Source organism: Nerophis lumbriciformis, linkage group LG35, assembly GCF_033978685.3.
Source record: "Nerophis lumbriciformis linkage group LG35, RoL_Nlum_v2.1, whole genome shotgun sequence".
Taxonomy (NCBI): Eukaryota; Metazoa; Chordata; class Actinopteri; order Syngnathiformes; family Syngnathidae; genus Nerophis; species Nerophis lumbriciformis.
In genome coordinates, this window is record NC_084582.2 from 21,560,001 (window position 1) to 21,586,196 (window position 26,196).

Genomic DNA, 26,196 nt, shown 5'->3' on the forward strand with positions numbered 1-26,196 from the left:
ACCTGCAGCGGCATCTGCAGCGGCACCCACCGAACTGTGACACAGCAAGTGATTCAGCTCGGGCAGGAAGTGGAAAGGAGAGTTGATTTGAGGCAAAAAAAACATTTGTTGCTGTTTTTTAGGGGCCAATACATGTATATTTTTATACATTTTTATACAGTACTAGATTACGCCTGCCACACTAGCCAATTATGCCCCTGTTTGTCTAACTGTATTTTTACAGTTAGACAAACAGGGGCATAATTGGCTAGTGTGGCAGGCGCGAGTCACTGGTCGAGTTAATGGCGACGACAACCCATGAGTGCTGAATCAGTAAATACTTGCGGGTTTTGAACAATTCTTTCATGACTCGCACATCACTAATTTATACCAAATGTGGAGAAATCCGCTGAGGGTTTTCCCAATTTGTCACCAATTGTGCACATTCCAAACAGCCTGTTTGGCTCAAGTAGAAGGGAAGGCAAGATTATTTTATAAATATCTTCACATCGCCTCCATGGTTTTATTTAAAATTTTCGGGACCAGGCACCAAAAGGTGAGAACAGTTGGTATTGCATAATAGGGCCCCTTTAAGGAATGTATCTATTTGCTATCAATGTTCTACGTGTTCTTTGTGATGTTAACCTCAAACTCAAATTTAAAGATACACACTAGATGGCAGTAAAAGCACATACTCAGAACTCAGTTTAAATAATTAATAACCAATAACTGTAATAATTGAGTATAACTACTTCCTTATTGTCAGCTGTCTGCTCTGTCGTCCACAAGTTGCAGACATTCTCTGTGTATGTTTTACACTTTTCCATCTTAAACAATTATTTATGTTTCAACACATTTACCCGTGCATGTTAAAGCATTTGTGAACTGCTGAGAGCAATCTATAGTGCTAATGTTTGTTGATTAGAGATTATCATCACATGTCAACATCTCTGTCATGTAAATGCTGCCTCTTTGCTATGCCAGCAATGCATATGAAATACGATATGCTCTTAATGGGCTCATCAATAAAAATTAAAAAAATATATAAATTACTAATGAAATTAAGAAGTAAATATTTATAAACAGTACTAGATTACCCTGAATTGGCGCGATCACAACATCGCACTAATTCCTGAAGGGACTGAAAATGGCAGCGTTTGTGATGGAGCTTGTTAGCTAAAATTCAAATAACTTGCCGGCATATGCAAATGCTCCCTGAGAAAACACGATAGCGCTTATTTAAAATTTTAGCACGAATATAAAACCGTTGGTCAATAACATTTCACCTTGTCTCAGTCACTGATGGCAAACTCTGACCAATAATTTATAACTGAAAATATAAACGAGGAAGTCTGATGAACAACAAAACTGGATTTAAAAAAGAAAAGATGCTAAAAGATGCTAAAAGATGGACACCCAGTGGAAAACTTAAGACTGACATAAAAAACACCTTTAATTAAAAAAAAAATCCATATAATGTGAGTTCTCTACTTTTCCAAGGAATTTTTTTCAGCGCCAATACTTGTTTTTCTACAATGCCAACATGTATTTACGTCTTGTTTTGGCTCCATAGAACAGGGGTACTTAGCAAAACATGCCAACACCACAAGGCCAAGATTCAATCCCAGAACCGTGCGACTGCGAGTCAGATCAACCACATGCCACGTTTTGCCATAAATTAGTTTAACATTTTAAATGTTGTGTCAACATAACCTATGCTTTTTTGATGCTACATAGAATTAGGATTTGTAGACATTTGTGATTAAGGGCTAAATAAGTAAACTTTGATAGATTGATTAATGTTGGGGACTGGAATGCATTAATGCAAAAGCACATTAAATGATTATGTGTGTGTTTATGGCCTTTTCTAATATTAACCCCAACAATGTTTGAGAGGTGCGGGTCAGGAAATTTAATTTTTTTTTTTACAGCGTTTGTTTTTCAGTTATGTTGTCATTAGAAGAACATGAAAAGTGTCTGTCTGCCACTGCCTCCTTCGTGTCAAGGTCCATTATCCCCCTCAACCCGCCAGGCTGTAAACCCTGCTGAATATCCCAAATTTAACTGATCCAGTACTATACTCACCCGTGTCCTGAGGGCGCAATGAAATATAGACAGCAGTGGACCCTATTATCTGGCATCGACCTGCGGTTCACCCTTGATTCTGCGTTCAGGAAGTCCTCACACTTGCTGTCAATATAATTGATGACTGGCTGCCAACTGAAAAAGACAAAGGGCATCATGTCGGATAGTAACATACAAACATTTGAGATACATTTAAATTAAACCAACACAATAACTAGGGATGTAGCAAAATCTAAATCTCACAATACGATATCCATCCATCCATTTTCTACCGCTTGTCCCGTTCGGGGTCGCAGAGGGGTGCTGGAGCCTATCTCAGCTGCATTCGGGCGGAAGGCGGGGTACACCCTGGACAAGTCGCCACCTCATCGCAGGGCCAACACAGATAGACAGACAACATTCACACTCTACCATTCACACATTAGGGCCAATTTAGTGTTGCCAATCAACCTATCCACAGCTGCATGTCTTCGGAGGTGGGAGGAAGCCGCAGTACCCGGAGGGAACCCACTCAGTCACGGGGAGAACATGCAAACTCCACACAGAAGGATCCCGAGTGCAGGAACGATATCGTTACGGTATTTGGGCCACAGTATCGTATTATTGTGGTATTGTAACAAAAAATAAAGGCTTGCTAAAAATTCCATAGTGTATACAATAAAGGGGCAACAATGATATGGATAAACACACTTACTGTAATTGAACACAAACATAATGCTCAAATTTTGTAATCATGTTTATTACTACACACAAACATTTTAAAGTGTAAAGAATAGTGCAGCAACATTTTGTGTTTCAGGTAACTTTAGTTGAGTGCTTTTAAACTGACAAAGTAAACATCCAAGTACAAAACATTAATGTTCAGTTTAGTGCAGGGGTGCCCATTACGTCGATCGCGAGCTACCGGTCGACGGCGGAGGGTGTTGTCAGTCGGTCGCCAGCCAGGCAATAAAAAAATACACCTAAAAATCAGCGATCATCAATCTTCACCAAGACGTGACTTTCGTCACTTGATTGACATTCACGGCACCCGAGGGTCTTGTGAGATGACGCCTGCTGCTGCCAGATCATTATTAAGAAAAAATGACAGAGAGGAGGGCGAGAAACACTTTTTATTTCAACAGACTCGCCCCGTACCTGCTTTCAAAACTCTAAAGACCGACTGCACAGTTCCTGTCTTCACAATAAAAGCCCTGCCTAATCCTGCCTGAGCTAACAGAATAAGAGTCTCAGAAAGCTGGCGTGCACAAACTAGCAAGCCACGGAGTTTTCCGCCAATGTATTTCTTGTAAAGTGTATAAAAACGAGTATGGAAGCTGGACCAATAAGATGCCAATAACCAAACACTTTCATGTAGTATTGGACAGAAAGGAAGCCTTTTTTTTTCTCCTCCATTTGAAAATGCAGACGTTATCAGCACTACTGCCTGATTCCAATCAATGCAAGTCATCAGAATCAGGCAATACACCAACTTATATTCTTGTCTTCATGAAAGAAAGGAATCTATGTGTTAAACATGCTTGTATTCTCATTAAACACCTTTAACTTGTTAACGAAAACGTCTCTTTCATAAATAAATAAATAAATATATATGAATGAGGTAGATTCCTTCGACTTGGTCAATTGAAAAGTAGCTCGCCTGGAGAAAAAGTGTGGGCACCCCTAGTTTAGTTTCTTTCAGCTTTTAACTTCCTGAGAAGCATCGTCCTTTGCAACGGATATTTTTCAATATTAGGAGAATGCTGATTTTCAGGAGGTTAACTGACAATTTAATGTACGGTAAATACCACACAAATTGATGTTTAGCCTCACTGGCTTCTTGGTTTCCTTGGCTTCACATTAAGTATATTTTCCAGAAGATGGTTCACCAAGTGGCCTATTGCTCATATTTTTCGTTGTAGAAGTTGCGGTGTTGTTAAATTTTTTTGTTCTGTTTTTTTTGCATTTCCACGCTCCCACATGAGGAGTTACACCAAAAGGAAATAACTGCTTGTCTACTCGTTCATCGGACCAACGAGAGATTCCAACAACATGTTTTGTCCTCCATCTTTTTTAGGTTCATCATTAAACCGAAATGTGTCCATACTTTGGACACATTTAAACTTTTTTAAGTTTACTTTTTAAGATTTAAACTTTGCAGAAGGTTATTTGCTCTGCTTGGAAGCACTGCACAAGGGATCATGGGAGATGTAGTTTACTTCTCAGACCAGCCCATGTAATAGCACCCGAAAAAAACCTACTTGACGGCAGTACTCCAAGTTCTCGTTTGATATCTTCACATACAACGGCATTATTACTAGCATTTTCAAACCGAATTACCGCGATATTTCCAATACCGTTACATCCCTAACAATGACACATTAGACAAAAACACTACTTACCAGTTACTGTTATCTACTGCATCTCCAAATCCTGGGGTGTCAACAATCGTGAGGGTCAGCTGGACCCCTCCTTCTTTTATGAGCACTTTGGACTGCTCCACCTGAAACACAAATCCACCTATTCAATGATTTGCATTTAATATTTTACAAAAAGAAAAAAAACTAAGGCTGTCCTGATCTGATATTGGTCCGATGTCATCCTTAACAAAAATTAAAAAATACAAATAAAAATAAAAATAAAAAAGGGATTATATGGGTTTACATGTAAAATGTCCAATATAATCTCCAATACAAGCAATACTGCAGCACGCTTCTTGTACAAAAATGGAATAAATATCTTTCAATAAGGACACAAGGATGGTGTTTCTTGGGTTTTAGTCAATCCAATTACAAAAGGTAAACCTGCTAGGCTAGAAGCTAGCAGCGACACAACATCCAAGCACACAATAGCACACCAGCTAGACACACATAGTAAGTGTCCTTCATTAAACAATATTGCAGTCTAAAACAGCACATTTGTTAATATAAACAATAATCAAAAAATTAAAGTTGCATACTACTTACACATACAAATTCTACAAGGCAGAAATGTATTTGAAAGTATTCAGTAACAAACGTGCCCGTTTTTATTCAATTTACGGCATCATAAGATTAACTTCATGAATTATTGTGGCCACTAGGTGTCACTAAAAAAAACTACTGCTCCACTTCAATTTAAAGGTTGCATCAGTCCATTCCAGACTGTAATAAAATGTTAGTGTTTTTCATACCGACCAATGTTCTCTGTTTGAATAATTTCAATTTGATCAAACCTTTTCTAACATTCTACACTACAAAATAATCTAAGTATGTGCTATGATATCATCTGATATCGGCTCAATATCTACTGATACTTAAGGGCCCGATATCAGCATCGTTTCACAAATGAAAAAGTTCTATCAAGAGAGCCCTAAAAACAATGTTATACATAAATATTAAGGCATTTGTTGTGTTATTCATTACTCGTATCAACATTTCCGCTTTTTTTTTGTTAAATTAGGTCTTGTGACTTAATTTTTCCAACTTTGCTGTTGTTTTGTTTCTCATTTCTACAATTTAAAATTTAATTAAAAAAAATTCTGGTTTATGTACCGTATTTTTCGGACTATAAGTCGCAGTTTTTTTCATAGTTTGGCAGGGGGTGCGACTTATACTCAGGAGCGACTTATGTGTGAAATTATTAACACATTACTGTAAAATATCAAATAATATTATTTAGCTCATTCACGTAAGAGACTAGACGTATAAGATTTCATGGGATTTAGCGATTAGGAGTGACAGATTGTTTGGTAAACGTATAGCATGTTCTATATGTTATAGTTATTTGAATGACTCTTACCATAATATATTACGTTAACATACCAGGCACGTTCTCAGTTGGTTATTTATGCATCATATAACGTACACTTATTCAGCCTGTTGTTCACTATTCTTTATTTATTTTAAATTGCCTTTCAAATGTCTATTCTTGGTGTTGGGTTTTATCAAATAAATTTCCCCAAAAAATGCGACTTATACTCCAGTGCGACATATATATGTTTTTTTCCTTCTTTATTATGCATTTTTGGCTGGTGCAACTTATACTCCGGAGCGACTTATACTCCGAAAAATACAGTATTTTCCCGGGAAGGCAAAGTGTTATAAAACAATGGAAGAGTGTCTCCAGGTTTTGTCTTCTTAGCACTATTGCGAGTCGTGACACCCGCTAGTCAAAGGCTGGGCTGCATACTTATGGAGAGATTCTTCACACTTCCACACGTCACCTTTTACAGCAGTGGAGGTGATTGCACACTCCCCGAGCTAAAGGAGGTGCCCTGCGTGTCTGGATCTCAACTCCCATGGAAAGACTTCGCCTTTTATGATCGCTTGTATTTGATTACCAAGTCAATGCATTACACAATGCTTTATTTTAACAGAAACTCTTGCAATACAATAAACATATGTTTCCTATTGCACTCAAAGAACAATTTTAGAAGGTTGAAATACACTATATTGCCAAAAGTATTTGGCCACCTGCCTTGACTCACATATGAACTTGAAGTGCCATCCCATTCCTAACCCATAGGGTTCATTCAATATGATGTCGGTCCACCTTTTGCAGCTATTACAGCTTCAACTCTTCTGGGATGGCTGTCCACTAGGTTGCGGAGTGTGTTTATAGGAATTTTCGACCATTCTTCCAAAAGCGCCTTTGTGAGGGCACACACTTATGTTGGTCGAGAAGGCCTAGCTCTCAGTCTCCATTCTAATTTATTCCATAGGTGTTCTATCGGGTTCAGGTCAGGACTCTGTGCAGGCCAGTCAAGTTCATCCACACCAGCCTTTGTCATCCATGTCTTTATGGACCTTGCTTTGTGCACTGGTGCACAGTCATGTTGGAAGAGGAAGGGGCCCGCTCTAAACTGTTCCCACAAGGTTGGGAGCATGGAATTGTCCAAAATGTTTTGGTATCCTGGAGCATTCAAAAGTTCCTTTCACTGTAACTAAGGGGCCAAGCCCAACTCCTGAAAAACAATGCAGTCCGAAATGTACCGTTCTCCTGGCAACCTCCAAACCCAGGCTCGTCCATCAGATTGCCAGATGGAAAAGCGTGATTCATCACTCCAGAGAACGCGTCTCCACTGCTCCAAAATCCAGTGGCGACGTGCTTTACACCACTGCATCCAACGCTTTGCATTGGACTTGGTGATGTATGGCTTAGATGCAGCTGCTCGGCCATGGAAAGCCATTCCATGAAGCTCTCTGCGTACTGTACGTGGGCTAATTGGAAGGTCACATGAAGTTTGGAGCTCTGTAGTAACTGACAGTGCAGAAAGTTAGCGACCTCTTTGCGCTATGCGCTTCAGCATCCGCTGTCCCCTCTCTGTCAGTTTACGTGGGCTACCACTTGGTGGCTGAGTTGCTGTTGTTCCCAAACTTCCATATAATAAAGCCGACAGTTGACTTTGGAATATTTAGGAGCGAGGAAATTTCACGATTGGATTTGTTGCACAGGTAGCATCCTATGACAGTTCCATGCTGGAAATCACTGAGCTCCTGAAAGCGGCCCATTCTTTCACAAATGTTTGTAGAAACAGTCTCCATGCCTCAGTGCTTGATTTTATACACCTGTGGCCGGGCCAAGTGATTAGGACACCTGATTCTGATCATTTGGATGGGTGGCCAAAAACTTTTGGCAATATAGTGTATAAATTAAAGGGCATTAAACACATTGCGTTTTTCATGTTGCACTCAAAGAACAATTTAGAATTTTCCACATTACATATAGTCTTCTATAGTCAAGGATTAGATTAGAATATAATAAAAAAAGCTTTATTTACATTGTATTAAATGCTTCATGATTTATGGTTGCCAATCCTGGTTGTGCTTTAAGAAAAATACAATTATTAGTAAGTACAAAAACAAAACTATGGATAAATGTACACAGATAAGCCATCTACCAGGTAAAACACACATCTGTTAAAGATAGAACACAAATTGTAGCAATTTGTTACCAAATTCACTCATTTTACTTGCACTAGTTGACTTAACTCCGCTAATATTTGGCATCAAGCCAAGCAGCTGTGTGCGCGTCTACGTAGCTACATATTTTGTATCTACATGTGCACAACAGAGGAGCTGTTAACTTATGAGAGTAGGGTACAGTATGTGTGTTTGTGAGAATGTCAACGTGTTGTCTGAGTGACGTCAGTGAGTGAGTGGGCGAGTACAGAAAGAGAGGAGCGTGAGCACTGTGCAGTAAAGTGATGATAGGGTCCGGTTGAGTCCTGCAAAACTAATAATAAAGCAACCAGATTGTCACAAATCGGCGGCCTTGAATTCTGATCGGAAAGTGGATCTTAGCAGACCCATTGCGGGGTAAAGTGAACTGAAAGGAACTCCCCTGTGCTCCTCTACCACGGTCTGCACCGGAGCGAACAGCAGGACAGGTGTAACAACTACATTATTACCTGTCACTCTTTGTAACTCCTTGTGCAGATCTGAATGCTTATTATTTAAATGTTTACCTAAGTTTGAATAACACTAATCGCCACATTAGCCGAGGCATGTTTTGAAGCAACACTTGCAGCACGGCGCTTACTTGTTTAAAGCGTCACCTTTATCATTAGTTTTGAAGCCCAAATACCTCCATATTGCACTTCACACACACTCTTTATTAACCAGTAGAATTGTTGTTTTTTGCCATTCTTCTCCACCACGATGTTATTGCTTGTATGCACTTTGTGTGTGCGTTTAGACACCATCAACATAATGCACCTTGGCTAGTATAAGTCGCACTTGCCAAAAATGCATAATAAAAAAGGAAAAAAACATATATAAGTCGCACTGGAGCCCGGCCAAACTATGAAAAAAACTGCGACTTATAGTCCGAAAAATACGGTATATATATATATATATATATATATATATATATATATATATATATGATCTGTCACTTCACATCTGGTTATGTTTCCTTAATTTGTGTTTATTTCCTGTCAGCGCTCTTATTTGTGTTCCACTTCCTGCATGTCTCCCTGAGCGCTCGTTTCCCTCACCTGTCCCTGCTTGGCAGCCTGGCACACCTGGTTGCAGTTGCCAATCAGGCTGCTATTTATGCCTGCCGTCAGTGCTCGAGGTTTGATTTTTGCATGCATGACTGCCACTCTCTTGTGTTTAAAATAATTTAAAGACTCTTACCTGCAATTTGTCCTCCTGTTTCCTGCATCTTGGGGTCACAACTATGTGCCACATACGTTCACAAGCAGGTCTACTTATTTTAGAATCACCCCTTCGACGTACTGCATGAAAACTTCATGTTCTAAAAGAAACATTCTTCAGCCTTCACAAACCTTAAGATCATGTGTGTCTCCAGATGAACACAGGCGGACACACTCATTCTGTGTTTACAAAATGTATCAACTTCAAAAACAGGCCAGTTAAAACAAACTAGGGACTGTGTATATTATAAGCTATCACATTTTTTTACTCATTCCAAGCTACTGCTCGATTTGAGAACTTTGACAATAAATGGAATTTACAACGAGAGTTCACCGAAGAAATGTCACTTGCTGAATCAACCAGTATTGTACCACATAAGCCAAATCTGCTATTTGGAACATTTGGTGCAAAGTCAAACATGCACAAAAACCTCAAAAATGCTGGCTGCCCAAATACTATCATTACAACAAAACAACTTAAGAGTTTATTCTGCACAGCATCTCAAAAATATAAATAGTATAGTCCTCACTTTTCGCCAGCATTTTATTATATCGTGTAAAGGGACAATTCTATAGAAATTAAACTGCAACACAAAATAATGTTAAAATATCATTTATCCAACTAAAGGCTTCATAACTTCCGGACAATGTCGCTTGTTTTTCAACACACTTTTGTCATCATTGTTTGTGAAATGAAGACGTAAAAATCATCATTAGGGTTTTATGTAATTGACCTGAGCTAATGAGCAGCTATGCTGCTGTGTTATAGACAACCTCTCTTCCTTCCTTCTGCTTGAGGCTACCCATCAGCTGCTCAGTTTGGTTGACTCCTGGAGACAAACTTAGCCCCTCTCTCACCAAGTGATTTGTGTATACGCGGTAAATTGATCCCACACCGAGATGATAGCAATCCACCAAAAAATGTTTCTTCCCATACATTACTGATTACTGCTTTGTTATGTTTGTCACAGTCTATCCTGAGTCAACAGAAAGTCTTCTAACAATAACCACTCCCTTTACCTAACCTATATTCATAATATGTTTGACCTTTGTTCAGATTGTATATACATTACATAACAAATTGAATGGCATCTGTTTTTCAACACAAAAAAATCTCTGTCAGACGCAGAGGTGGGTAGTAACGCGCTACATTTACTCCGTTACATCTACTTGAGTAACTTTTGGGATAAATTGTACTTCTAAGAGTAGTTTTAATGCAACATACTTTTACTTTTACTTAAGTATATTTATAGAGAAGGAACGCTACTTTTACTCCGCTACTTTTACTCCGCTACTTTTACTCCGCTACTTTTACTCCGCTACTTTTATCTACATTCAGCTCGCTACTAATTTTTATCGATCTGTTAATGCACGCTTTGTTTGTTTTGGTCTGTCAGACAGACCTTCAAAGTGCCTGCCTTACTGGTGACGTTTCACTTCGTTCCACCAATCAGATGCAGTCACTGGTGACGTTGGACCAATCAAACAGAGCCAGGTGGTCACATGACCTGACTTAAACAAGTTGAAAAACTTATTGGGGTGTTACCATTTAGTGGTCAATTGTACGGAATGTGTACTGTACTGTGCAATCTAATAATAAAAGTTCCAATCAATCAATCAAAAGTGTGAAGGAAAAAAGATACTTGTTTTATTTCAACCGTACCGTCAAAAGCCTTAATACTGACCGCACATGAGGACGTTCCTGTCTTCACAATAAAAGTGCCGCGCCATCGCGCCTGCGCTTTCAAAACAAGAGTCTCCGAAAGCCAGCGTAAACAAGCTAGCAAGCCACGGAGTTTGACACCAATATATTTCTTGTAAAGTGTATAAAAACGAATATGGAAGCTGGACAAATAGGATGCCAAAAACCCACCACTTTCATGTGGTATTAGACAGAAAGGAGGAACTTTTCTTCTCCTCCATTTGAAAACGTGGACGTTATCATCACAACTGTCTGATTACAATCAACGCAAGTCATCAGAATCTGGTAATACACCAACTTATATTCTAGTCTTCATGAAAGAAAGGAATCTATATGTTAAACATGCATGTTTATTCATTAAAACACCTTTAACATGTAAACAAAAACAGCAAAATAAATACATATCAATTATATACTGTATATATCAATGTATATGTATGTATATATATATATATATATATATATATATATATATATACACAATATATATATGTATATATATATATATATATATATATATATATATATATATATATATACATATGTATATATATATATATATGTATGTATATATATATATATATATATATATATATATATATGATATGAGTGTGTATGTTACTCATCAGTTACTCAGTACTTGAGTAGTTTTTTCACAACATACTTTTTACTTTTACTCAAGTAAATATTTGGGTGACTACTCCTTACTTTTACTTGAGTAATAAATCTCTAAAGTAACAGTACTCTTACTTGAGTACAATTTCTGGCTACTCTACCCACCTCTGGTCAGACGTGGCTGCTTCAATTGTTAATCCATTGTCTCCCCCTGGGTTTCTTTCGGTAGGATACAAATACGCTGTTCCCTCACAACTTTATGGTTTACTTCTAAGACTTACTATAGTCTCAGTGTATCGTAGATTTTTAATTTAAAATATGTATTTTTTTAAACATGTATTATAACATCCATTTGATATTACTAGCCACCTTTTTAGTAGCAAAGCTGCTTTGACCACGTGACATCGTACACTGCACAATATTGGCTGACGGCGGACCAATTGCAGAGCACTGTGTTTTCTGTCCTGGCAGCTGATTGGCTCAGCCACATCCAGCCTCATGTTTGCTCGAGCCAATTTTTATGTTGGCTCTTCTGCTTGTGTGTTTTTGAAAACATTTGAATTAATCTTAATTTAATACAATGTCGTCCAAACAGGTCTGCGCCTTCTAAGGTTTGTGGCACGGAATCTGCATAAAACGTTAACATGCTATGTTAGTATGATGACATAGGACAAATTAGCATAATTCTAGGACAGTGCAACATATTAAAACGCACTAATTATAGGTGCAAACATACAAAATTAGCTAAAAAGCTACTATAAAACATTAACATGTTTATGTTATCATGCTAACATGAGACATGTTAGCATACTTTCAAAATGGCACCAAGTATCAAAATCTATGAGTTTTAGGTTAAAATATACAAAATTAGCTAAAAAGCTAGCATAAAATGTTAGCATGTTAAAATAAAAGATGTTAGTATAACGCACGTTAACTGTTAGCATACTTGCTCGACAGCAATGAGTATTACAAACCATGATTTTTAGGTTTAAACAAAATTAGCTAAAAAGCTAGCATAAAATGTTAGCATGCTAACGTTACCTTCTAATTATAGGAGACGTTATCATACTTCCAAGATGGTGCCAAGTATCAAAAACCATGATTTTTAGGTTTAAACATACAAAATTAGCTAAAAAGCCAGTATAAAACATTAGCTTGCTAACATCCTCACAAGTACACTAACAGTAAATGTACGTTATATATATATGTATATATATATATATATATATATATATATATATATATATATATATATATATAAATAAAAATATAGTTATATATATATAAATATAGTTATATATATATATATAAATATAGTTATATATAAATATAGTTATATATAAATATAGTTATATATATATATATATATATATATATATATATATACATACATATATATATATATATATATATATATATATATATATATATATATATATATATATATATATATATATATATATATATATATATATATATATATATATTAGGGCTGTGAATCTTTGGGTGTCCCACGATTCGATTCAATATCGATTCTTGGGGTCACGATTCGATTATAAATCAATTTTTTTTCAATTCAACACGATTCTCGATTCAAAAACGATTTTTTCACGATTCAAAACGATTCTCTATCCATTCAATACATAGGATTTCAGCAGGATCTACCCCAGTCTGCTGACATGCAAGCAGAGTAGTAGATTTTTGTAAAAAGCTTTTATAATTGTAAAGGACAATGTTTTATCAACTGATTGCAATAATGTCGATTAGTTTTAACTATTAAATGAACCAAAAATATGACTTATTTTATCTTTGTGAAAATATTGGACACAGTGTGTTGTCAAGCTTATGAGATGTGATGCAAGTGTAAGCCACTGTGACACTATTGTTTTTTTTTTATAAATGTCTAATGATAATGTCAATGAGGGATTTTTAGTCATTGCTAGTTGAAATTGTAACTAATATTGATACTGTTGTTGATAATATTAATTTTTGTTTCACTACTTTTGGTTTGATCTGTGTTGTGTTTGTGTCTCCTCTCAATTGCTCTGTTTATTGCAGTTCTGAGTGTTGCTGGGTCGGGTTTGGTTTTGGAATTGGATTGCATTGTTATGGTATTGCTGTGTATTGTTTTGTTGGATTGATTAATCTAAATAAAAAAATAAATAAATAAAATAAAATAAAAATAATTTAAAAAAAAATATATATATATATATATATATAATATATATATAATATGTGTGTGTGTATATATATCAGTCCTTCTCAAATAGTGGGGCGCCACCCCTGTGTAACCTTGGGGAGCATGCTTTTTTTGCCATACCAGAATATGACGAAGCGTATGCAGCGCTTGGCTTCATTTCACTTTAACCATGGTGGGAGACGAGGAATGACTCGTGTGTTGTTTCCTTTACTGTTAATAAGCTTACAATGTTATGCAGAGGTATAGTTATAACAACTTTATTGCCAAATTATACTATTTATAGTCACGGTGGAGGGGGGGAGGGGGGATATTATCTTCTTCCTAGGGGGGCGTGACAGAAAATATATGAGAAGCACTGATATATATATAAATAAGTATGTGTATATATGTATATGTTTATACGCACGCACACACACGCACATATATGTATGTACAGTATGTATATATGTATGTACTGTATACACATACATATATATGTATACATACATACACATATACTGTATATGTATACAGTGTATGTATATATGTGTATACATACATACATACATATATCCATATATGTATACTTACATATATCCATATGCATACGGGAAAAGCGGTAGAAGATGGATGGATGGATGGATATATGTAGACATACATACATATATACATATACTGTACAAATATACGCATACACATATATGTAACAGGTTACTGTATGTATTTGATTCCACTTGTTCCAACAAGGGTTTATGTGAGTGCTCAAAAGCGTCCCCTCTCAGACATGGGCTATAAATAGGCTGGGCTGGCATTAAAGGAGTATCAGTACTATCATGATAGAGGTGAGTAGGGGAGCGCAGCTCAATACAAATGAATAGCCAATTAGCTTTGATGCTAACATGATGTACTATTTTTTATAGTGTGTTGTAAAGAGCCTTGCCGTAATGACCGGTGCACATTCCATTCCACATCAGGTAAATGTTTATGTAATATTGAAAATGTACAGTAAAATATGCCGGTTCAGTACTGCAATGATCAAGTGTGTTGTAAAGCGCCTCACTGTATTGACTGGTGCACATTCCATTCAAGATCAGGAAGTAAACGGTGTCCATAACATCACTCAAGTCTCCTGTCCATTATTACTGCAAACAACGCATAGTCCAGGGGGCTTGAACTGGTGACGATTACGGTGCATTCAGTGTTACATATACATACATATACCCACACCTGTTATTTCTTGTTAAGGGAATTAGGTATAAATGAATTATGGATACAACAACAATTAATGACCAATGCAGTCACATCCTATTTGAATAAAGTGCAACAAACACTTTAGGTTGAAATAACAAGAGGAAACCTTTTCTGCTCACATTTTCATCATTCAAGCACTTTTAATAAAACTACAGTAACCAACATTTTAGGAGTAGATTCACCTCCTAAATAAAGTTCCCTGACCAAGTCATACAATATCTGATCTCCGTCCTGGCGTTGCCGATTATGGAGGTGGTCAGAAGCATGTATGCTCCCTTATCTTTTGTATTTGTTTCTCATGAAATGACGTCTCGTTGTGTGCCAATTGTTGTGTTGCGGAAGTCGGTGCTTCGCCGTAAATTGCGCCGCTGTCACTTCAGTTGTGTCTGTTGTGTATTTTTTTTGGCTTAAAGTTGTGTTTTGGCCTATACTATTGTGTTGTATCGTTTGCCTTTTGTTATGACCTTTCTCGACCACTGTAGGTATCCACCATTTTTGTTTTTGATGACATCAGAGATGGGCAGACAGACTTAACATTTAACATCCTTTTCGTTAAACTTCATAAAAAGCCTGTCGTTCTTAAAGGGGAACATTATCACAATTTCAGAAGGGTTAAAACCATTAAAAATCAGTTCCCAGTGGCTTATTTTATTTTTCAAAGTTTTTTTCAAAATTTTACCCATCACGCAATATCCCTAAAAAAAGCTTCAAAGTGCCTGATTTTAACCATCGTTATATACACCCGTCCATTTTCCTGTGACGTCACACAGTGATGCCAATACAAACAAACATGGCGGATAGAACAGCAAGATATAGTGACATTAGCTCGGATTCAGACTCGGATTTCAGCGGCTTAAGCGATTCAACAGATTACGCATGTATTGAAACGGATGGTTGTAGTGTGGAGGCAGGTAGCGAAAACGAAATTGAAGAAGAAACTGAAGCTATTGAGCCATATCGGTTTGAACCGTATGCAAGCGAAACCGACAAAAACGACACGACAGCCAGCGACACGGGAGAAAGCGAGGACGAATTCGGCGATCGCCTTCTAACCAACGATTGGTATGTGTTTGTTTGGCATTAAAGGAAACTAACAACTATGAACTAGGTTTACAGCATATGAAATACATTTGGCAACAACATGCACTTTGAGAGTGCAGACAGCCCAGTTTTCATCAATTAATATATTCTGTAGACATACCCTCATCCGCTCTCTTTTCCTGGGGGTCTGGCGGCAGATTTCTTTGAATTTATCGTTGGAAATGCATCTGCTTTGAGTGTCGCAGGATATCCACACATTCTTGCCATCTCTGTCGTAGCATAGCTTTCGTCGGTAAAGTGTGCGGAACAAACGTCCAATTTCTTGCCACTTTCGCATCTTTGGGCCACTGGTGCAACTTGAATCCATCCCTGTTCGTGTTGTTACACCCTCCGACAACACACCGACGAGGCATGATGTCTCCAAGGTATGGAAAACAGTCTAAAAAACGGAAAATAACAGAGCTGATTTGACTCGGTGTTTGTAATGTGTTTGAGAAAATGGCGGATTGCTTCCCGATGTGACGTCACGTTGTGACGTCATCGCTCCGAGAGCGAATAATAGAAAGGCGTTTAATTTGCAAAAATTCACCCATTTAGAGTTCGGAAATCGGTTAAAAAAATATATGGTCTTTTTTCTGTAACATCAAGGTATATATTGACGCTTGCATAGGTCTGGTGATAATGTTCCCCTTTAAATTCAGTGTTTTCCTTTTTCTAGTATCGATAAAATCAATCAATTCTCTTTTAAAACTATCTTGGCTCGATAACCATCTTCCGGTAGGAAAACTTGCCGAGCACAGATCGAAATACTTGAAATTTAGGAATATAAATCAATTTATCGATATATTGATCAAACGTTAGACCCCAACTATTTATATCTATGGCTGAAAGTGTTACCGGCCACACTGTGTGGATATTAATCCCTCCCCTGATTTATTAATCTCCTTGCTATTTACCTCTTTTTGCTGGATACTCTGCTGTAACGTGGTTTCAGTTAGACATCTGTTAAAATGTACAGAGTATTATTTTCTTGTTTCAAGCTAGACTAGCGTCGCCACTAGCTTGTCCTCCATGTTTGTCCGCACTTGTTCTGCATTTTAGAACAGTCTCTATTACTTTATTTAACATAGGTAACGAATCGATATTCTGACATTTGTCGATCCATTCAGAATTGTCCACGCTCTAATCCGAATGCATCAGGGAAGTTATAATTTTTACCACCTCTATTAAATACTGTACAGTATTTGAATTTATTTGAAGCCTTACAATTTCATACAAACATTGTGTGCCTTCTAAGGCTTCGTGCACAGAACCCAAGGTCTATCCATTGCTATGCAGAAAGGAGGTATGCTAGGAACTACGATATATTAGCTGCCATCACATGATCAATGAATCCTTGGTTTCTACACAAAGAAAAAGGAAAAGAATGTAAAGACGACATCAACAGTCTCTCATAAAAACTACTACTTTAACGTCATCATTTGTGAGTACCAATATGCTATATGCTACAATTCCTTAAACGTGTCGTATGTGTTTGAGTGTGTGTGTGGAAGGTTATTACTTAATAACAGTGTGTGGAGGGGTTATAAAGATAAACAATACATACGATATTCATGTAAATTATACAACAAATAGCGTCACTACTTCACAGGAATTTACCATGGAAGGGCCTGGAATGCAACTCCTATGATAATCGAGGAAACACCGCACCTAGTGGTTAGAGTGTCCGCCCTGAGATCGGTAGGTTGTGAGTTCAAACCCCGGCCGAGTCATACCAAAGACTATAAAAATGGGACCCATTACCTCCCTGCTTGGCACTCAGCATCAAGGGTTGGAATTGGGGGTTAAATCACCAAAATGATTCCCGGGCGCGGCCACCGCTGCTGCCCACTGCTCCCCTCACCTCCCAGGGGGTGATCAAGGGTGATGGGTCAAATGCAGAGAATAATCTCGCCACACCTAGTGTGTGTGTGACAATCATTGGTACTTTAACTTTAACTTTAACATACATTTTTTTCCAGTTTTTCTAACATTTTTATTGTTGTATTTTTTGTTTTAATTTATTTCTACAATATGCTGCGGGCCAACAAAATTTGAGCGGAAGGCCGCAATGGCTTTACGGCATTTACCACATTCCAGAATCTTTGCCAGTAACATTGGCCAGAGTTTGTCTAACACACACTTTTCCTGTTTGACTGTGTGGGAATACTTTTTTCACCCAACTGAATATTTTCTTACTCTACCCTGATCCACTTTCTGTCATTTCTTTTCCTGAATCTCCCCTTCTCCACTCTGTACTGCCCAGTGTTAGACCAGAATCCCGCCTGTCTCCGCCCACGTTTTATTCACAACCATACAAGGAGAAAACATGCCTTGTGTCGTGCTGTTTCCTTTCCTTGCTCTATTCTTCTGTCTTGTGCTGCTCTCCTTGAATCTTTCTTCAGATTATCATACTGTCCAAATAATGTAGCTTAAAAGTGGCATCACTTATTTGGTAATTATGTTCAAAAGGTGTCTTTCATTAGGTAAGACACAAAAAGAAAAATATAGTTGTATATCATTTAGGAATGCTCTCTATTTATTTCACAAGTACCCATCAATAAGAGAATGCTACACGCTACATGATAACTAGTACCGTAGATGTCAAGCTCCAAATCTAACCGATAACTACAGTACAACTTTCCACTGCTATTTGGTGTTGTAGGTAATGTTTTAATGTGTTTAAATGACACTTGTGGTTACTATGATCATCAGACATACAGGATAAGATCGCTATTTTGGTGAACTGCTTTGATAATTTACCATAAATACAAAACTATGCAGTAAATTATTTTAATTGCAGGTTTATACAGTATGTTTAAGATTTCTCTAAATAGTTGTATATGGACATTAAATTCTTACACCATTAAATAAAATATAAGAATGTGGTTGTGGATTATTGGAATGAACTTAATGTGCACTACAGCAATTTAATATTGTTATCTTCTCACTAACTGAGTAACAAAACATACACATTATTTTTCACTCTGTATTCATTCAATTGTGTTAGTGTATACAAAAATGTTCTAGTGTCAAAATACAGCTGTTTATGGGTTTTTATCCATTGGCCAGAATGTGCTGGCGTCATGTCACGTACTTGAAATGTCTTCTTTGAGAACATTCTGAGACTTATTAAACGGGTATGTTTTTATTTTTTTATACACTTACAAAAATATTGAGTTACTTCAACTTCTGTACCTTCAATGTGTATGCTTGTTGGTGAAAACAGCCCCTCCAAACCCCCCAGCTTGTTCTTCTTCGCCTGTGAATAATGTAGTTAGTTAAAGATTGCCGCACTGGTAACTCACTACATACCAAGAATAACTGGTTAGGGATGTACACTGATTACCAATACTTTTTGGTAACAGTTCCTAATTGGGTCAGTCCAGGAGGACCAGTAAGATTTTGGGCAAATGATACTTTTTTTTTTATCCAGGCGATTGTTGTAATTGTCACATGCTTCAAGTTGCCACGCATAAAAAAAAGGGGAAGGATCTGATAGTCATCTAGGATTAATCATAAATATGGAAGCAACATCACACAAAGGTTTGGAACACAATATTTCTTCCTCAAAAGTCCCTCAAAGTCACGCATGCTAATAAAAGTGTCAGTTTGAAGTGAATGCGCTTTACTCACGACCACCGCTACCACGCTTCAAAACCGTTCTAGCGACCCAGTAATCCACAGGCGTGAGCCTCACAATAAGAAGGTCAAACCATTTAAATATAAATTTTATATATATAAAAATATTTAAAAAATATATTAAAATATAAAAACTTTCCTTCCTTCATACTTCCTCCAAACGAGCCGTTGTGAATTCACCCCATTTGTGACGTTTTCCCCATTGGTGACATCAGCGGATATCCCTACTATATACAAACCCCGTTTCCATATGAGTTGGGAAATTGTGTTAGATGTAAATATAAACGAAATACATCCATTCATTTTCTACCGCTTGTCCCTTTTTGGGGTCGCGGGGGGTCGCTGGAGCCTAGCTCAGCTGCATTCGGGCGGAAGGCGGGGTACACCCTGGACAAGTCGCCACCTCATCGCAGATAAATAAATATTAATGATCATAAATAAATATTTATGATTTATACAATGATTTGCAAATAATTTTCAACCCATATTCAGTTGAATATGCTACAAAGACAACATATCTGATGTTCAAACTGATAAACATTTTTTTTTTGCAAATAATCATTAACTTTAGAATTTGATGCCAGCAACACGTGACAAAAAGATTTGGGAAAGTGGCAATAAATACCGATAAAGTTGAGGAATGCTCATGAAACACTTATTTGGAACATCCCACAGGTGTGCAGGCTAATTGGGAACAGGTGGGTGCCATGATTGGGTATAAAAACAGCTTCCCAAAAAATGCTTAGTCTTTCACAAGAAAGGATGGGGCGAGGTACACCCCTTTGTCCACAACTGCGTGAGCAAATAGTCAAACAGTTTAAGAACAACGTTTCACAAAGTGCAATTGCAAGAAATTTAGGGATTTCACCATCAACGGTCCATAATATCATCAAAAGGTTCAGAGAATCTGGAGAAATCACTCCACGTAAGCGGCATGGCCGGACACCAACATTGAATGACCGTGACCTTCGATCCCTCAAACGGCACTGTATCAAAAACCAACATCAATCTCTAAAGGATATCACCACATGGGCTCAGAACACTTCAGAAAACCACTGTCACTAAATACAGTTTGTCGCTACATCTGTAAGTGCAAATTAAAGCTCTACTATGCAAAGCGAAAGCCATTTATCAACAACATCCAGAAACGCCGCCGGCTTCTTTGGGCCCGAGATCATCTAAGATGGACTCATGCAAAGTAGAAAAGTGTTCTGTGGTCTGACGAGTCCACATTTCAAATTGTTTTTGGAAATATTCGACATTGTGTCATCCGGACCAAAGAGGAAGCAAACCATCCAGACTGTTATCGACGCGAAGTTCAAAAACAAGCATCTGTGATGGTATGGGGGTGCATTAGTGCCCAAGGCATGGGTAACTTACACATCTGTGAAGGCACCATTAATGCTGAAAGGTACATACAGGTTTTGGAACAACATATGCTGCCATCTAAGCGCCGTCTTTTTCATGGACATACATATACACATACATTTATACATACATATACATATATATATATATGTCTTAATAAGGTTATCCAAAAAATAGTGCTCGATACCGTAGTAGAGCGCAATATATGTATGTGTGGGAAAAAAATCACAAGATTACTTCATCTCTACAGGCCTGTTTCATGAGGGGGTTCCCTCAATCATCAGGAGATTTTAATGGGAGCATTCACATACCATGGTTTATATAGGGCACAGAGTGGGTGGGTACAGGCTAGTGTAGGGGCGTGGTGATTGGCTCATGTGTTACCTAGGAGGTGTTTCCGTCTGTGGCGGCATGCTGATACAATTTCGCTGCGTTTGTTGAGGGATGACAGGTCTGGACGGTATATGATAAACAGTTTCTCTTTCAAGCATAGGTTGCATCTTTTATTACCACTATTGTAAGGTGTGCTGGATGCAAGAATTTGCCATGTTATTGAATATTCAACATTATTGTCTTTGAGGTCCCAAATGTGTTTGCTGAGTTCTGTGGTATTCCGCAGGTTTTGGTTCCTGAAAGAAACCTGCGGAATACCACAGAACTCAGCAAACACATTTGGGACCTCAAAGACAATAATGTTGAATATTCAATAACATGGCAAATTCTTGCATCCAGCACACCTTACAATAGTGGTAATAAAAGATGCAACCTATGCTTGAAAGAGAAACTGTTTATCATATACCGTCCAGACCTGTCATCCCTCAACAAACGCAGCGAAATTGTATCAGCATGCCGCCACAGACGGAAACACCTCCTAGGTAACACATGAGCCAATCACCACGCCCCTACACCAGCCTGTACCCACCCACTCTGTGCCCTATATAAACCATGGTATGTGAATGCTCCCATTAAAATCTCCTGATGATTGAGGGAACCCCCTCATGAAACAGGCCTGTAGAGATGAAGTAGTCTTGTGATTTTTTTCCCACACATACATATATATATATGTGTATATATATATATATATATATATATATACATATATATATATGTATATATATATATATATATATATATATATATATATATATATATATATATATATATATATATATATATATATATATATATAAACACGCACGCACGCACGCACACACACACACACACACACACACACACACACACACACACACTTTTTTTTACCGCTTGTCCCCTTCTGGGTAGCGGTGGGTGCTGCGTTCGCCACCTCATCACAGGGCCAACACAGATAGACAAACAACATTCACACTCACATTCACACACTCGGGACCATTTTTTGTTGTTGTCAATCAACCTAAATTTATCATTTATCATTTAACCTATCCCCAGGTGCATGTCTTTGGAGGTGGGAGGAAGGGAACCCAGGCAGTCACAGGGGGAACATGCAAACTCCACACATGTAAAGACCCCGAGCCCGGGAATGGAACCCAGGAACTTCGTATTGTGAGGTGCATGCACTAACCCCTGTACCACCGTGCTGCGTGGGGCGGACTGGCTTGTACATGTACACGCATCCTCCGCTGTTGCCATTTCTAATACAAAGTAGTGTAGAGCTTTAACTTATATCTGTCAGTAGACTCGATATGGAAGCGCTAAAAACTACAACTTGGTTGATGGGGAAAAGACGTAGTCGATGTGGAGCCAAGTAAATAAGGCCACCCACAAAACTGAAGAGACGGTCATATAGCGGCTTGTCGAAGATGGTCCGTAAAACATAATCAATGCAATATTTTGACCATACAACCACCATTACATGTTATGGAGACCACAAGGGAATGTTTTCAATATAGGAATATATATAATTAACCTTTGAAAACTTGAAAAGCAGGTGTATATAAAAGACTTCTATGCAATGAGATGTTACATGATGTTGGTGGTGTACAACCTCTTGTACTAATAAAAATGGTAATAAAAATATAATTTTAAAAACATTTTTATTTACACCAATTGCAAAAAGCAACAATAAGAGTACAGATGAATACCAGTACCGATAAGGATAATCGATATTGGTATCAGTTTGGACAACTGGATATTGATACATCACTACAATTGGTTTCCAATCGCATAATCTGGGTGTTTTAATTTGATCTTTAAAAAGCCAAACAAGATCAGATAAAGGTGTTTGCATGTGTTGTAGAAAGCTTATTTCGAACTGAATTATTTAAGAAATCAGTCTAATTTAGTGTATAAAAACGTACTGACTGTCTCCCACAACAGTTGTATTCCAAGTACAGTAATAAATTATAAGTTATCACTGACACCACTTTTTATTTTTGTTTTCATCACACGTTTCTCCTCAAAGCTGACATGACAGCGGTGCTAAGTTTACTCGTTTTCTCAAATGTGAGCAAGCTACTGTGCTACAATGCGTTGCAGCCACTGTGTCTGTTGTCATGGCGAGCATTTACTTTGTTTATTTCACTACTATTGTTTGTGCTATCGGATCTAGAAGTTATATTTTAGCCAGTATAGGACCATTACTGAGCCTGAGTATTGGATTGGACCATTCTTAGTCATAAATTCACAAAATGTAATAATGTTCTTTACATTCAAAAAAACTAATGCAAAGTAGGGCTGGGCGATATATCGAATATACTTGATATATCGCGGGTTTGTCTCTGTGCGATATAGAAAATGACTATATCGTGATATTTGAGTATACATTCTCACGCAGCTGCGGGCACTACACTACAGGCGTTTCTCACTCATTCTTGTCTCTCCTTCTCACAGAGACATAAAACAAGCGCACCTTCTTACATACGTCACATACTGTCGCGTGTGCAACGTCATACTCCCTCGCCGAGCAGAGAGGTAGCGGCATGGTATCGTTAGCTCTGGTGCTAGCGGAGTGGTGCGAGTGTTAATACGAGAGAAAGAAGGTGCAAATCTGGTAACAAATGAAGGAATAATTAATTCCCAAGATAAACAGCACGGGGTCCATTGTCTGGCGGTGGTTTGTCTTCAAGCGGCAAGATGTTGAACAAGTATGCGGCAAAAGCGTTAGCACCACCGCTAATTTGTAGCATCATTTGAAAAGTCACGCGCTAGAGAATGAAGAGTGCTTGAAACTCCGCATGTCAACATCTCCAAACAAAATGCCCAAGCAACCATTTCAAGATCAACACTGTATAAAAAAAATAGTCAACAACAGAAGGAGATAACGTCCGCAGGAACCTACCACATAGCGAAGGACTTACACTATTTGATTTCCTATTATGCAGCTAATTTTTTTTGACAGTTATTGAAATATCTTGTGTGACATCATGCACAAAAGTGCACTTTATTTGTTTTCAACTACTGTAGTGGTGTTCTGTACAAAAACTACACTTTAAAGGCCTACTGAAACCCACTACTACCGACCACGCAGTCAGTTTATAGATCAATGATGAAATCTTAACATTGCAACACATGCCAATACGGCCGGGTTAGCTTACTAAAGTGCAGTTTTAAATTTTGCGCGAAATATCCTGCTGAAAACGTCTCGGTATGATGACGCCTGCGCGTGACGTCACGGATTGTAGAGGACATTTTGGGACAGCATGGTGGCCAGCTATTAATCGTCTGTTTTCATCGCAAAATTTCACAGTATTCTGGACATCTGTGTTGGTGAATCTTTTGCAATTTGTTCAATGAACAATGGAGACAGCAAAGAAGAAAACTGTAGGTGGGAAGCGGTGTATTGCGGCCGGCATGCAGCAACACAAACAGTGTTTCATTGTTTACATTCCTGAAAGATGACAGTCAAGCTTTACCATTGGCCTGTGGAGAACTGGGACAACAGAGACTCTTACCAGGAGGACTTTGAGTTGGATACACAGACGCGGTACTGTGAGTACGCTTCCAAACATTTGATCGCTTGCCCGTACGTGCGTGCCGCTATGTGCATGTCACGTACGTAACTTTGGGGACTTTGGGGAAATATATGTGCTGTATGAACTTTGGGGAGGTGAACGGTACTTTGGGCTGTGGGATTGAGTGTGTTGTGCAGGTGTTTGAGTTGTATTGGCGGGTTATATGGACGGGAGGGGGGAGGTGTTTGTTATGCAGGATTCATTTGTGGCATATTAAATATAAGCCTGGTTGTGTTGTGGCTAATAGAGTATATATATGTCTTGTGTTTATTTACTGTTTTATTCATTCCCAGCTGAATATCAGGTCCCACACGCCTCTCACAGCATCTTCCCTATCTGAATCGCTCCCACTGCCCTCTAGTCCTTCACTCTCACTTTCCTCATCCACAAATCTTTCATCCTCGCTCAAATTAATGGGGAAATCGTCGCTTTCTCGGTCCGAATCGCTCTCGCTGCTGGTGGCCATGATTGTAAACAATGTGCGGATGTGAGGAGCTCCACAACCTGTGACGTCACGCGCATATCGTCTGCTACTTCCGGTACAGGCAAGGCTTTTTTTATCAGCGACCAAAAGTTGCGAACTTTATCGTCGATGTTCTCTACTAAATCTTTTCAGCAAAAATACGGCAATATCGCGAAATGATCAAGTATGACACATAGAATGGACCTGCTATCCCCGTTTAAATAAGAAAATCGCATTTCAGTAGGCCTTTAATTAGTGTTGTTTTGATATGTCATCTTAGTGACATCATGCACAAAAGTGCACTAATAGCTTGTTTTAAAATGTCTCTTGACAATCTTGCACTTTCTGTTTTGGAAATGACATGAATGTTTGTGCCACTGCTTAATAACTGTTTAATAAATACAGTTTTGGTAAATTGACTTAGTTGTGGTTTCCATCTCTGCATGAAAGTTTAAAATGAGCATACATTAATGCAGTATGAAAAAGAATGTTTTAATGTAGACACCAAGTGGGTGAATGTGAGTGTGAATGTTGTCTGTCTATCTGTGTTGGCCCTGTGATGAGGTGGCGACTTGTCCAGGGTGTACCCCGCCTTCCGCCCGAATGCAGCTGAGATAGGCTCCAGCACCGCCCGCGACCCCAAAAGGGACAAGCGGTAGAAAATGGATGGATGGATGGACATAGAATCATCATACTGCTGTGATTATATGCATCAAGTGTTAATTCAAGACTAAGGCAAAATATCGAGATATATATCGTGTATGG

At 38.1% G+C, this 26,196-nt stretch overlaps 1 protein-coding gene across 2 annotated transcripts in view; it reads right to left on the reverse strand.

Moving 5' to 3' along the window:
• Positions 1–26,196, reverse strand: part of LOC133575259 (septin-7-like) — a 91,715-nt gene that overhangs the window by 32,433 nt on the left and 33,086 nt on the right. For both annotated transcript variants that reach the window (XM_061927861.1, XM_061927860.1), the window contains exons 4-5: positions 4,446–4,546; positions 2,065–2,199 (exon numbers count right to left, since the gene is read on the reverse strand). In XM_061927861.1, the coding sequence (XP_061783845.1) occupies positions 2,065–2,199; positions 4,446–4,546 (236 nt within the window). The remainder of the gene's footprint in view (positions 1–2,064; positions 2,200–4,445; positions 4,547–26,196) is intronic.